Source organism: Eleutherodactylus coqui, chromosome 7 (genome assembly GCF_035609145.1).
Source record: "Eleutherodactylus coqui strain aEleCoq1 chromosome 7, aEleCoq1.hap1, whole genome shotgun sequence".
Taxonomy (NCBI): Eukaryota; Metazoa; Chordata; class Amphibia; order Anura; family Eleutherodactylidae; genus Eleutherodactylus; species Eleutherodactylus coqui.
Window position 1 is genome coordinate 166,451,103 of NC_089843.1, and position 12,355 is coordinate 166,463,457.

The 12,355-nt window shown below is 46.6% G+C and overlaps 1 protein-coding gene across 2 annotated transcripts in view; it reads right to left on the minus strand.

The window, feature by feature from the left end:
* The window catches only part of BANK1 (B cell scaffold protein with ankyrin repeats 1), a 308,283-nt gene that overhangs the window by 230,006 nt on the left and 65,922 nt on the right, over nt 1-12,355 (minus strand). For both annotated transcript variants that reach the window (XM_066573970.1, XM_066573969.1), the window contains exon 6: nt 11,904-12,015. In XM_066573970.1, coding sequence (XP_066430067.1) covers nt 11,904-12,015 — 112 coding nt within the window. The remainder of the gene's footprint in view (nt 1-11,903; nt 12,016-12,355) is intronic.

The following is a 12,355-nucleotide window of genomic DNA, read 5'->3' on the forward strand; positions in this document are numbered from 1 at the left end:
TGATGATTTCCCCAGCCGCACTAAACACCCTCTCCGACAACACGCTAGCCGCAGGACAAGCAAGCACCTCAAGGGCATACAGGGCTAGTTCAGGCCACGTGTCCAGCTTCGACACCCAGTAGTTGTAGGGGGCAGAGGCGTCACCAAGGATGGTCGTGCGATCCGCTACGTACTCCCTCACCATCCTTTTGCAGTGCTCCCGCCGACTCAGCCGTGACTGGGGAGCGGTGACACAGTCTTGGTGGGGAGCCATAAAGCTGGCCAGGCCCTTAAAGACTGTTGCACTGCCTGGGATGTACATGCTGCTCGATCTACGCACATCCCCTGCAACATGGCCCTCGGAACTGCGCCTTCTGCCACTAGCGCTGTCGGCTGGGAATTTTACCATCAGCTTGTCCGCAAGGGTCCTGTGGTATAGCAACACTCTCGAACCCCTTTCCTCTTCGGGAATCAGAGTGGGCAGGTTCTCCTTATACCGTGGATCGAGCAGTGTGTACACCCAGTAATCCGTAGTGGCCAGAATGCGTGCAACGCGAGGGTCACGAGAAAGGCATCCTAACATGAAGTCAGCCATGTGTGCCAGGGTACCTGTACGCAACACATGGCTGTCTTCACTAGGAAGATCACTTTCAGGATCCTCCTCCTCCTCCTCCTCCTCAGGCCATACACGCTGAAAGGATGACAGGCAATCAGCCGGTGTACCGTCAGCAGCGGGCCAAGCTGTCTCTTCCCCCTCCTCCTCATCCTCCTCATGCTCCTCCTCCTCCTCCTGTACGCGCTGAGAAATAGACAGGAGGGTGCCCTGACTATCCAGCGGCATACTGTCTTCCCCCGCCCCCGTTTCCGAGCGCAAAGCAGCTGCCTTTATGGTTTGCAGGGAATTTCTCAAGATGCATAGCAGAGGAATGGTGACGCTAATGATTGTAGCATCGCCGCTCACCACCTGGGTAGACTCCTCAAAATTACCAAGGACATGGCAGATGTCTGCCAACCAGGCCCACTCTTCTGAAAGGAATTGAGGAGGCTGACTCCCACTGCGCCGCCCATGTTGGAGTTGGTATTCGACTATAGCTCTACGCTGTTCATAGAGCCTGGCCAACATGTGGAGCGTAGAGTTCCACCGTGTGGGCACGTCGCACAGCAGTCGGTGCACTGGCAGCTTAAAGTGATGTTGCAGGGTGCGCAGGGTGGCAGCGTGCGTGTGGGATTTGCGGAAATGTGCGCAGAGCCGGCGCGCCTTTACGAGCAGGTCTGACAAGCGTGGGTAGCTTTTCAGAAACCGCTGAACCACCAAATTAAAGACGTGGGCCAGGCATGGCACGTGCGTGAGGCTGCCGAGCTGCAGAGCCGCCACCAGGTTACGGCCGTTGTCACACACGACCATGCCCGGTTGGAGGCTCAGCGGCGCAAGCCAGCGGTCGGTCTGCTGTGTCAGACCCTGCAGCAGTTCGTGGGCCGTGTGCCTCTTATCGCCTAAGCTGAGTAGTTTCAGCACGGCCTGCTGACGCTTGCCCACCGCTGTGCTGCCACACCGCGCGACACCGACTGCTGGCGACATGCTGCTGCTAACACATCTTGATTGTGAGACAGAGGAGGAGGAGGAGGAGGAGGGTGCTTTAGTGGAGGAAGCATACACCTCCGCAGATACCACCACCGAGCTGGGGCCCGCAATTCTGGGGGTGGGTAGGACGTGAGCGGTCCCAGGCTCTGACTCTGTCCCAGCCTCCACTAAATTCACCCAATGTGCCGTCAGGGAGATGTAGTGGCCCTGCCCGCCTGTGCTTGTCCACGTGCCCGTAGTTAAGTGGACCGTGACAGTAACCGCGTTGGTGAGGGCGCGCACAATGTTGCGGGAGACGTGGTCGTGCAGGGCTGGGACGGCACATCGGGAAAAGTAGTGGCGACTGGGAACTGAGTAGCGCGGGGCCGCCGCCTCCATGATACTTTTGAAGGACTCCGTTTCCACAACCCTATACGGCAGCATCTCAAGGCTGATGAATTTTGCGATGCGGACGGTTAACGTTTGAGCGTGCGGGTGCGTGGCGGCGTACTTGCGCTTGCGCTCGAACACTTGCGCAAGCGACGGCTGAACGGTGCGCTGAACTACACTGCTGGATGGGGCCGAGGACAGCGGAGATGAGGGTGTGGGTGCAGGCCATGAGGCGGTAGTGCCTGTGTCCTGAGAGGGGGGTTGCATCTCAGTGGCAGGTTGGGGCACAGGGGGAGAGGCAGGGGTGCAAACCGGAGGCGGTGAACGGCCTTTGTCCCACCTTGCGGGGTGCTTGGCCATCATATGTCTGCGCATGGTGGTGGTGGTGAGGCTGTTGGTGTTGGCTCCCCGGCTGAGCTTTGCGCGACAAAGGTTGCACACCACTGTTCGTCGGTCGTCAGGCGTCTCTGTGAAAAACTGCCAGACCTTAGAGCACCTCGGCCTCCGCAGGGTGGCATGGCGCGAGGGGGCGCTTTGGGAAACACTTGGTGGATTATTCGGTCTGGCCCTGCCTCTACCCCTGGCCACTGCACTGCCTCTTGCAACCTGCCCTGCTGATGCCCTTGACTCCCCCTCTGAAGACCTGTCCTCCTGAGTAAGCGTTGCACACCAGGTGGGGTCAGTCACCTCATCGTCCTGCTGCTCTTCCTCCGAATCCTCTGTGCGCTGCTCCCTGGGACTTACTGCCCTTACTACTACCTCACTGCAAGACAACTGTGTCTGATCGTCATCGTCCTCCTCACCCACAGAAAGTTGTTGAGACAGTTGGCGGAAGTCCCCAGCCTCTTCCCCCGGACCCCGGGAACTTTCGAATGGTTGGGCATCAGTGACGATAAACTCCTCTGGTGGGAGAGGAACCGCTGCTGCCCAATCTAAGCAGGGGCCCGAGAACAGTTCCTGGGAGTGTTCCCGCTCCTGAGCAGGTGTCATTGTAGTGGAGTGAGGAGGCTGGGAGGAAGGAGGAGCAGCAGACAGAGGATTCGGATTGGCAGCAGTGGACGGCGCAGAACTGCGGGTAGACGATAGGTTGCTCGAAGCACTTTCTGCCATCCAGGACAGGACCTGCTCACACTGCTCATTTTCTAATAACCGTCTCCCGCGTGGACCCATTAATTGGGCGATGAATGTGGGGACGCCAGAAACGTGCCTCTCTCCTAATCGCGCAGCAGACAGCTGCGACACACCTGGATCAGGAGCTTGGCCTGTGCCCACACCCTCACTTGGCCCTCCGCGTCCTCGGCCACGTCCACGTCCACGTCCTCTAGGCTTACCCCTACCCCTCAGCATGCTGTATTACCAGTGATTAGATTTCCCAGGCAGGAAATAAATTGGCGCAAGACTGCAGGCCAAATATAATTTTTGCCCTTTTTGGAAAACGAAAGGCCCCACTGCCTCTAGTGAATGAATTATCTAAGTTTAATAACTGTGCTGTGTCCCTGCTTATGTGTCACAGAACGTGAGGGTAGCAGAGTTATTAACTGTGGCAGAGCAGGTATTTTTTTTCCCAATTAAGGAAAGCAAATGGCGAACCCAGCAGTAAAGCGTAGCTGGCTGCGTATGATTTAGCAATGTTTTTCACGCAGCTCACACGTCTCCACAGGCGTAAGGACGGACACAGGCTGGACAAATAGATTTCTTTTCAGTTTTTTCCCACCAACAGGCAGCACTGCGTATATTCAATGAACCTGCGAAGTTTAATAACTGCGCTGTGTCCCTGCTTATGTGTCACAGAACGTGAGGGTAGCAGAGTTATTATAACTCTTGGAGAGCAGGTATTTTTTTTCCCAATTAAGGAAAGCAAATGGCGAACCCAGCAGTAAAGCGTAGCTGGCTGCGTATGATTTAGCAATGTTTTTCACGCAGCTCACACGTCTCCACAGGCGTAAGGACGGACACAGGCTGGACAAATAGATTTCTTTTCAGTTTTTTCCCACCAACAGGCAGCACTGCGTATATTCAATGAACCTGCGAAGTTTAATAACTGCGCTGTGTCCCTGCTTATGTGTCACAGAACGTGAGGGTAGCAGAGTTATTATAACTCTTGGAGAGCAGGTATTTTTTTTCCCAATTAAGGAAAGCAAATGGCGAACCCAGCAGTAAAGCGTAGCTGGCTGCGTATGATTTAGCAATGTTTTTCACGCAGCTCACACGTCTCCACAGGCGTAAGGACGGACACAGGCTGGACAAATAGATTTCTTTTCAGTTTTTTCCCACCAACAGGCAGCACTGCGTATATTCAATGAACCTGCGAAGTTTAATAACTGCGCTGTGTCCCTGCTTATGTGTCACAGAACGTGAGGGTAGCAGAGTTATTATAACTCTTGGAGAGCAGGTATTTTTTTTCCCAATTAAGGAAAGCAAATGGCGAACCCAGCAGTAAAGCGTAGCTGGCTGCGTATGATTTAGCAATGTTTTTCACGCAGCTCACACGTCTCCACAGGCGTAAGGACGGACACAGGCTGGACAAATAGATTTCTTTTCAGTTTTTTCCCACCAACAGGCAGCACTGCGTATATTCAATGAACCTGCGAAGTTTAATAACTGCGCTGTGTCCCTGCTTATGTGTCACAGAACGTGAGGGTAGCAGAGTTATTATAACTCTTGGAGAGCAGGTATTTTTTTTCCCAATTAAGGAAAGCAAATGGCGAACCCAGCAGTAAAGCGTAGCTGGCTGCGTATGATTTAGCAATGTTTTTCACGCAGCTCACACGTGTCCACCGCCCGTAAGGACGGACACAGGCTGGACAAATAGATTTGTTTTCAGTTTTTTCCCACCAACAGGCAGCACTGCGTATATTCTATGAATAATAACTGTGTTGTGGCCCTGCCTATACAATTCTTTCCCTGCAGTATCAATGGAGGGTGGAATGCTCTGCAGAGGCGATTTTGAGAAGCCCAAAAAAAATGCAGCACAGCCAACAGCAGCCTGGACAGTACTGCACACGGATAAATATGGCCCTAGAAAGGACCGTTGAGGTTCTTGAAGGCTACACTCACTCCTAACACTCTCCCTGCCTATGCAGCACTTCTGTCCCTAATGCCAGGTGCAACGGTCTGCAGAGGCGATTTTGAGAAAAAAAAAATCCCACTGCTAACAGCAGCCAACACACAGCTATCAGTGGCCCTAATAAGGACCTTTGGGGGGTCTTGAAGCCTACACTAACTACCAATTCTTTCCCTACAGCAGCTCCGGTATAAACAGCACTGTCCCTCATCTAACTCACACCGCATCTGAGGCGAGCCGCGGGAGGGGCCGACTTTTATATTAGGCGAACACCTGATCTCGCCAGCCACTCACAGCAGGGGGGTGGTATAGGGCTTAAACGTTGCAGGGGGAAGTTGTAATGCCTTCCCTGTCTTTCAATTGGCCAGAAAAGCGCGCTAACGTCTCAGGGAAGGAAGTGAAAGTAACCAGAACACCGCATGGTGTTCGTCACGAATAACGAACATCCCGAACACCCTAATATTCGCACGAATATCAAGCTCGGACGAACGCGTTCGCTCATCTCTAATGAAAACCTTAGCGAGCATTGGCGAAATACAAAAATGCTCTGGTCGCCCATTGACTTCAATGGGGTTCGTTGTTCGAAACGAACCCTCGAGCATCGCGGGAAGTTCGTTCCGAATAACGAGCACCCGAACATTTTGGTGTTCGCTCATCTCTAGTTGTGACCCCTTTACTTTTCCTATTTAGGACCTAAAGAATGCTCATTCCAAATTTCACACTTGTACGACACTGTGAAGTTACATTACATAGGGGTGCACTTACTTTTGCAGTTATCATTGAATAATCGAGGTGTGACCCCTTTACTTTTCCTATTTAGGTTCTAAAGAATGCTCCTGCCAAATTTCATATTTGTACAACAGCAGGAATTTAGAGAATTAGATTAGGTACATTATACAGGAGTGCCAACACTTTTGCACTTAGCATTGAATAATCGCGCTGTGACCCCTTACCTTTTCCTATTTAGGACCTAAAGAATGCCTCTGCCAAATTTCATGTTTGTAAGACACTGGGAACTTAGAGAATTAGTGGCGAGTCATTCAGTGAGGACTTTCACCTTTATCTATATATATAAAGCTGAAAGCCCTCACTGACTCACTGACTGATTCGCCAAAAGTTCTCCAACTTCCCGATATCGTAGAAACATGAATTTTGGCACGAGCATAGATTATCTCCAAAATAGGAAAAGTAATTGGGTCCCAACTCGATTATTCAATTCTAGCGCAAAAGAATTGGCGTCGAAATTTAACGTACATAATCTAAATCTCTCACTTCCTAATGTTATAGAAACTTAAAACTTGGCACGGGCACTGGATATGTCATAAATAGGAAATGTTCATAGGTCCCAACTTGATTATTCAATTCTATGCGCAAAATAATAAGCGTCCAAATTTTACGTACGGAATCTAATTCTTTCACTTTCCAGTGTCATAGAAACGTGAAATTTGGCATAAGCATTGATTATGTCATAAATAGGAAAAGCTTATGGGTCCCAACTTGATTATTCAATTCTATGCGCAAAAGAATTAGCGTCCAAATTTTACGTACGGAATGTAATTTTCTCACATAGAAACTTAAAATTTGGCACAGGCATTGAATATGTCATAAATAGGAAAAACTAACGGGTCCCAACTCCATTATTCAATTCTATGCGCAAAAGAATTAGCGTCCAAATTTTACGTACGGAATGTAATTTTCTCACATAGAAACGTGAAATTTGGCACGGGCATTGATTATGTCATAAATAGGAAAAGTTAATGGGTCCCAACTCGATTATTCAATTCTATGCGCAAAAGAATTAGCGTCCAAATTTTACGTACGGAATGTATTTTCTCACTTTCCAGTGTCATAGAAATGTGAAATTTGGCATGAGCATTGATTATGTCATAAATAGAAAAAGCTAATGGGTCCCAACTCCATTATTCAATTCTATGCGCAAAAGAATTAGCATCCAAATTTTACGTACGGAATGTAATTTTCTCACTTTCCGGTCTCATAGAAACATGAAATTTGGCACGAGCATTGATTATGTCATAAATAGGAAATGTTAATGGGTCCCAGCTTGAATATTCAATTCTAGCGCAAAAGAATTAGCGTTCAAATTTTACGTACGAAATGTAATTTTCTCACTTTCCGGTGTCATAGAAACATGAAATTTGGCACGAGCATTGATTATGTCATAAATAGGAAAAGCTAATGGGTCCCACCTCGATTGTTCAATTCTAAGCGGAAAAGAATTAGCGTCCACATTTTACGCATGGAATCTAATTCTCTCACTTCCTGATGTCATTTTATATAAAGGAAACGTCGCATGGTTCCCTTCATGTGGTGTTTTCTGGGTAACACAGAGAACTATGCAAAATGGTGAACATATGTTTTTCCGGTATCTCTAAAGCAACCACGACTTCATAAGATTTCCGTGTGAACACCAGATAAACACCAGTACCAAATTAAATCGGGCGAAGCCGGGTATATCAGCTAGTATATATATATATATATATATATATATATATATATATATATATATATATATATATGTATATATATATATATATATATATATTCTGTACATTTTTCTTGTAAAACCCCTCTTCTGCTATGCAACTAGCTGAAGACCAGGGTGAGAAATTCATCTTCACTTAGCTATATAACAGTAGGGGGCGCTCCATCCAGATTTATCTGCACCAGTTCTCTATACAGCAGCTGCAGACACAACTGTTCTTTTCTCATATTACAGTTTATTAATGAGCGCCTGTATTATGTATCATTTATTTTCATGAGCCCCGCGCCCCAATCTGTCCCTATCCCTCTTCCGGCATGCTAATATGTCACTGTCCCCGAGCGCTGTGATGGGAGGCCACTCTATTCGGCTTCTCCCTTCATAGTGCTCCCTTCCCGCCGGACCGGATACACTGAGAGGCCACCGGGTTGTGGCATATAGTAGAATAAAGTGGATCTATACTAGCAGAACTGAGACGCAGCTAAACTCCCTCCCCCTTTTCTTTTTTTCAGCTCCCATAGAAGTCTATGGGAGCTTTCAGCATTTTTTGACAAAAGATAAGTCAAGTGATATCTTTTCACGCAGCGAGATTTTTGTTTGGTTGGTGCAATCGCTTGTGAATGAATGCATTGGAATCCAGTGCTTCACATTGTCGTGATTTTCGGCCAACGTTTTATAGTGGCTAAATAGCCACGTAAAAATGCTGGTGTGAATGAGGCCTCCAGGACCTTTCATATTGACAGAATATTTTGGTAACAGCGTTGCAGAATTTGCCACTGAAGATTCCACACCAAATTCGCCATGCCTAAATGCAGACTGTGATGTGGAATTGACATCATAAATCTGCATCAAAACCCACGTTAGCTATGCAGATTTTGCTGCTGAATTTTCTGCATAGTGGCAAACTTTGCAGCGGTGTTACAGAAATATTCTGCCAATGTGAAAGGTCCTTTGGTGCTCCTTCATACAGGTGGAATATTTTCACATTCTGCAGCCAAAAGCATAGCTGAGCGCTTCAACAAGCGAACATGTGCATAAATACACTTGCCACAATGGATTGTATTTGCGCATGAACAACGGTTGCCTGCAGGGTGGCACCCTTTCCCCTTGATTTCTTTAGCCTGATGTAGATTTCTGTGGCAGCTTTCTGCATAAAAAGCTTGGGGCAGGTCCTATCATTTCTCGCACACAGGATTTGTGCTCGAGAAACCCGCTCATGAGAATGAAGCCATTGAGATCAATGGGTTTGCTTCATCACGTATTGCAGGTGTGAGTTTCACGTGTGCAAAAGCATGCGCAAACACGTTTGTCTGTTGCTGCGAATTTCCACTTCAATTACTCACATGTATACATGAGGAAATTGGTGTGGAATTTTCAGCGTTTTTGGGTGGCTTAAGATGACCGTAAGTGCAAAAATGCTTGTGATAGCGCAACTTTTTGCACTGTGAATGTCACGCTATCGTGTGTGATATAGCACATTTTACTGTACTTTCTGCGCTGCTGAGGACCGTTTACATTGGTGGGAGACACACCCGCGCCGTGATTGGATAGGCTGTGCAGCCTAATTAGTCCCTGTTTATTGATTTCCCAGTGAAATTCTGCAGTTCAGGGCCGATGTGCAGGACTAGTCAGCAATTACTTTTACCACTCACAGATATAAGACATTGGATCATTTTCCTCAATAAATAACAGTGACCAAGTATAATACTTTTGATTTTTTTGAAAATCTGATGTAAAATCTGAGCAAAAATATGCAAAATTTTGAAAAGTTCACAAACTTTTCAGCACCACAGCAGATCAGTCCAAGATATTGAGGATTAATTCACTTCTGTTGGTCTTTATTCTGAACAACATTCACATTCAATATATGTACCGTGTTTCCCAAAAAATTAGACACTGTATTATATTAATTTTTGCCCCAAAAGAGGCAGAGGGTCGTATTTTTGGGGGGTGTCTTATACTCACCTAGCACGCAGCGTCTGGGTCCCTTGTGCTGGGCTCCGGCGCTGCGAAAGGCTTCTGTGTAGACCTAAATGATGTCATTGAATGCTTGTGATTGGTTCATGGAGCGCTGGCTCTGATTGGCTGAGGAAGCACTCCTGAACCAATCAGATCACTCACTTGCTGGAGGCGGGGTATTCAAGCAAGAGATGCTCCTTCAACGTTAAGGACTACACGGAAGCCTGCCACCTGCTAAATGAGTATTGCTTTTTTTGTCATGTAGTGTAGCTAGGGCTTATTTCCCAGGAAGGGCTTTTGCCCCAAAAGAGGCACAGGGTCTTTTTTTCGGGGGGTGTCTTCTACTCACCTAGCAGGCGGCGTCCGAGTCCCTCGCGCTGGCCTTCGGCGCTGTGACAGGCTTCTGTGTAGTCCTCAACGCTGTCATTGAATGACATCCTTGAATGACTGTGATAGGTTCATCAACGCCGGCTCTGATTGGTTCAAGAGTGCTTCCTTAGCCAATCGGATTACTCACTTGCTGGAGGCGGGGTATTCAAGCAAGAGATGCTCCTTCAGCGTTGAGGACTACACGGAAGCCTGCTGCCTGCTAAATGGGTATTGCTTTTTGTTGTCATGTAGTGTAGCTTGGGATTATTTTCCGGGAAGGGCTTATATTTCAAAACCCTCTCCATCCCCCCTCCCCCTGAAAATCAGGATAGGGCTTATTATTGGGGTAGGTCTTATTTTAGGGAAACACAGTAGTTTGGTTATTACATGTGTTTTTACCACTGAATGGAGTTTATTGACAGTCGTTGGATACATTCTAACACCATGGTTACACTTCATTATCACCGGTGACTCTCCAGACCTGTACATTGTGTAAGTGGGGAAGCGAACATATGTTGAGATGCTGTTCTGAGCTTACTATTCAAAGCAAAGCTTCAGCCATTAATGTTTCTAACTTCTGAGCCAATTCATTACACAACACATTTTGATGGAAATACTGTGTGCCTCAAGCTACAATTTTACAGTCTTCCACTGAGCCATTACTTAGAGTTTATCATCAAACAGCAATTTGACCTCATTTAGAGTTCTTTAACTTTTTCCTTTTTTCTTCTATGAGCAACTTTTGGTATCTATTTTGCGCATCTCTGTAATCATCCGAACAGATGAACTGTAGAATTAATACATAAGTTGCTTTAATGTAATCAGGATTCTGCATTGAATATATTCATAAAGGTGTTAACACGGTACATACTGTATGACCAGGAGCAAATGTGCGACTGGGTACTAAATACATCCAAATCACACACATCTGCCTACTTCTATGCCTGCGCAAACTGCTACACATCAGAAAGAAAATACAGGTTTATTTTTTAAAGGGGGGATTAGAAAAACATGGCTACTTGCTTCCAAAAACAGTGCCACACTTGACCACGGTTTGTGTTTGGTATTGCAGCTCAGCATTACTGAAGTGAAAGAAAAAGAGCTGCACTTTTATACATGACCTGTGGGCTGGTGGAGCGCTGTTTTTGGAAGAAAGTAGCCATGTTTTTTTCTAATTCTGTACTATATCATAAGGTTTCTAATTTATAGTGGTTGTCTCATGATGAAATCATCTTTTCCTATGTCTTATTGGGGCCTAATAACAGCATAACAGGAGGTCCCATACTAAGGACCCCTCTATCAGCCAAAGCAGAAAGCTGCTCATAAGGCCTTATTCACACTAGTGCTGTTACGTAGCTATTTTGCCGCACAATAAAGTGTCAGCCGAAAATCGCTACCATGCGAAACATTAATCATTCACATGGAGGGTCCCATAGACACCTATGGGAGATGAAAAAAGAGGGAGGGGGAGGGAGTTTACCTGCGTCTGGAGCCAGAAAATAATGGCTGTGAATGGCTGTGATTAGTTCATTGAGTGCTGGCTCTGGTTGGCTAAGGTGGTGTTCCTGAACCAATCACAGCAATCTTTTGCTGGAGGCGAGGTATTTAAGCCCCGTTACCGGGAAGAGAATGCTCTCTCAGTGCTGAAAACTACACAGAAGGCTGCCGGAGCGCCGCAGCCCAGCGAGAGGGACCTGAACGGCACCTGCTAGGTAAGTATTAGGAAACCCCCGAAAATAAGGCACTGTGCCTCTTTTGGGGCAAAAATTTATGTAAGACAATGTCTTATTTTCGGGGAAACACGGTAGAAGCCATTTATTAGATAACATTCTTTGAATCACCAACAATGCGGTGTGTCAGCCATAATGAGGAAGTGGAGCCGGGGCTGATGGTTACATTACTGGCTACATTATTAGACTTCTTCCAAGTGTAGGCTACTATAGGCATACACTAAAAAAGAACATTCTTTCTGCATATTTATTTCTATGGCCATGTATGCCTGGGAAATTATTCAAGGAGGGGTATCCTTATCAAATGAGTCAAGTTAAACAATTCAGAAAAGGCATGGGTGAAAGACTTACTTATTCTGTGCTGTGTAGGCTCATACAGGTTGTATTCACAAGACGAAATCTTGTTTTTTAACGACTTCATCAGCACCTTATCAAGTTCCTCCAAAGTATAAACATTAAATGCCTGAAATCAACAACATAGATCATAAAAATGAAAAAGTAACAATTAACAGCTCATAAAATGTATACAACATTCATCACACACCTACAGGGAACATCACAGTAATGGCAATATTGTGCTTTGGGCTCTGAGAGCCTATTGTACATAATGCCGAGAACATCCTAGTCTCATATAGTGTAATGTAGTTTCTTATATACTGGGCCTCTTGAATAAAAAGTGTCACTGCTGCCCATAGCAAGCAGAGTCCGCCTTGCAGTAGGAATGTACATAGTGGTACATAGTACATAGTGTACATAGTACATGTACATAGTACATAGTGGTATAATCACGATTAGTTTTTTTC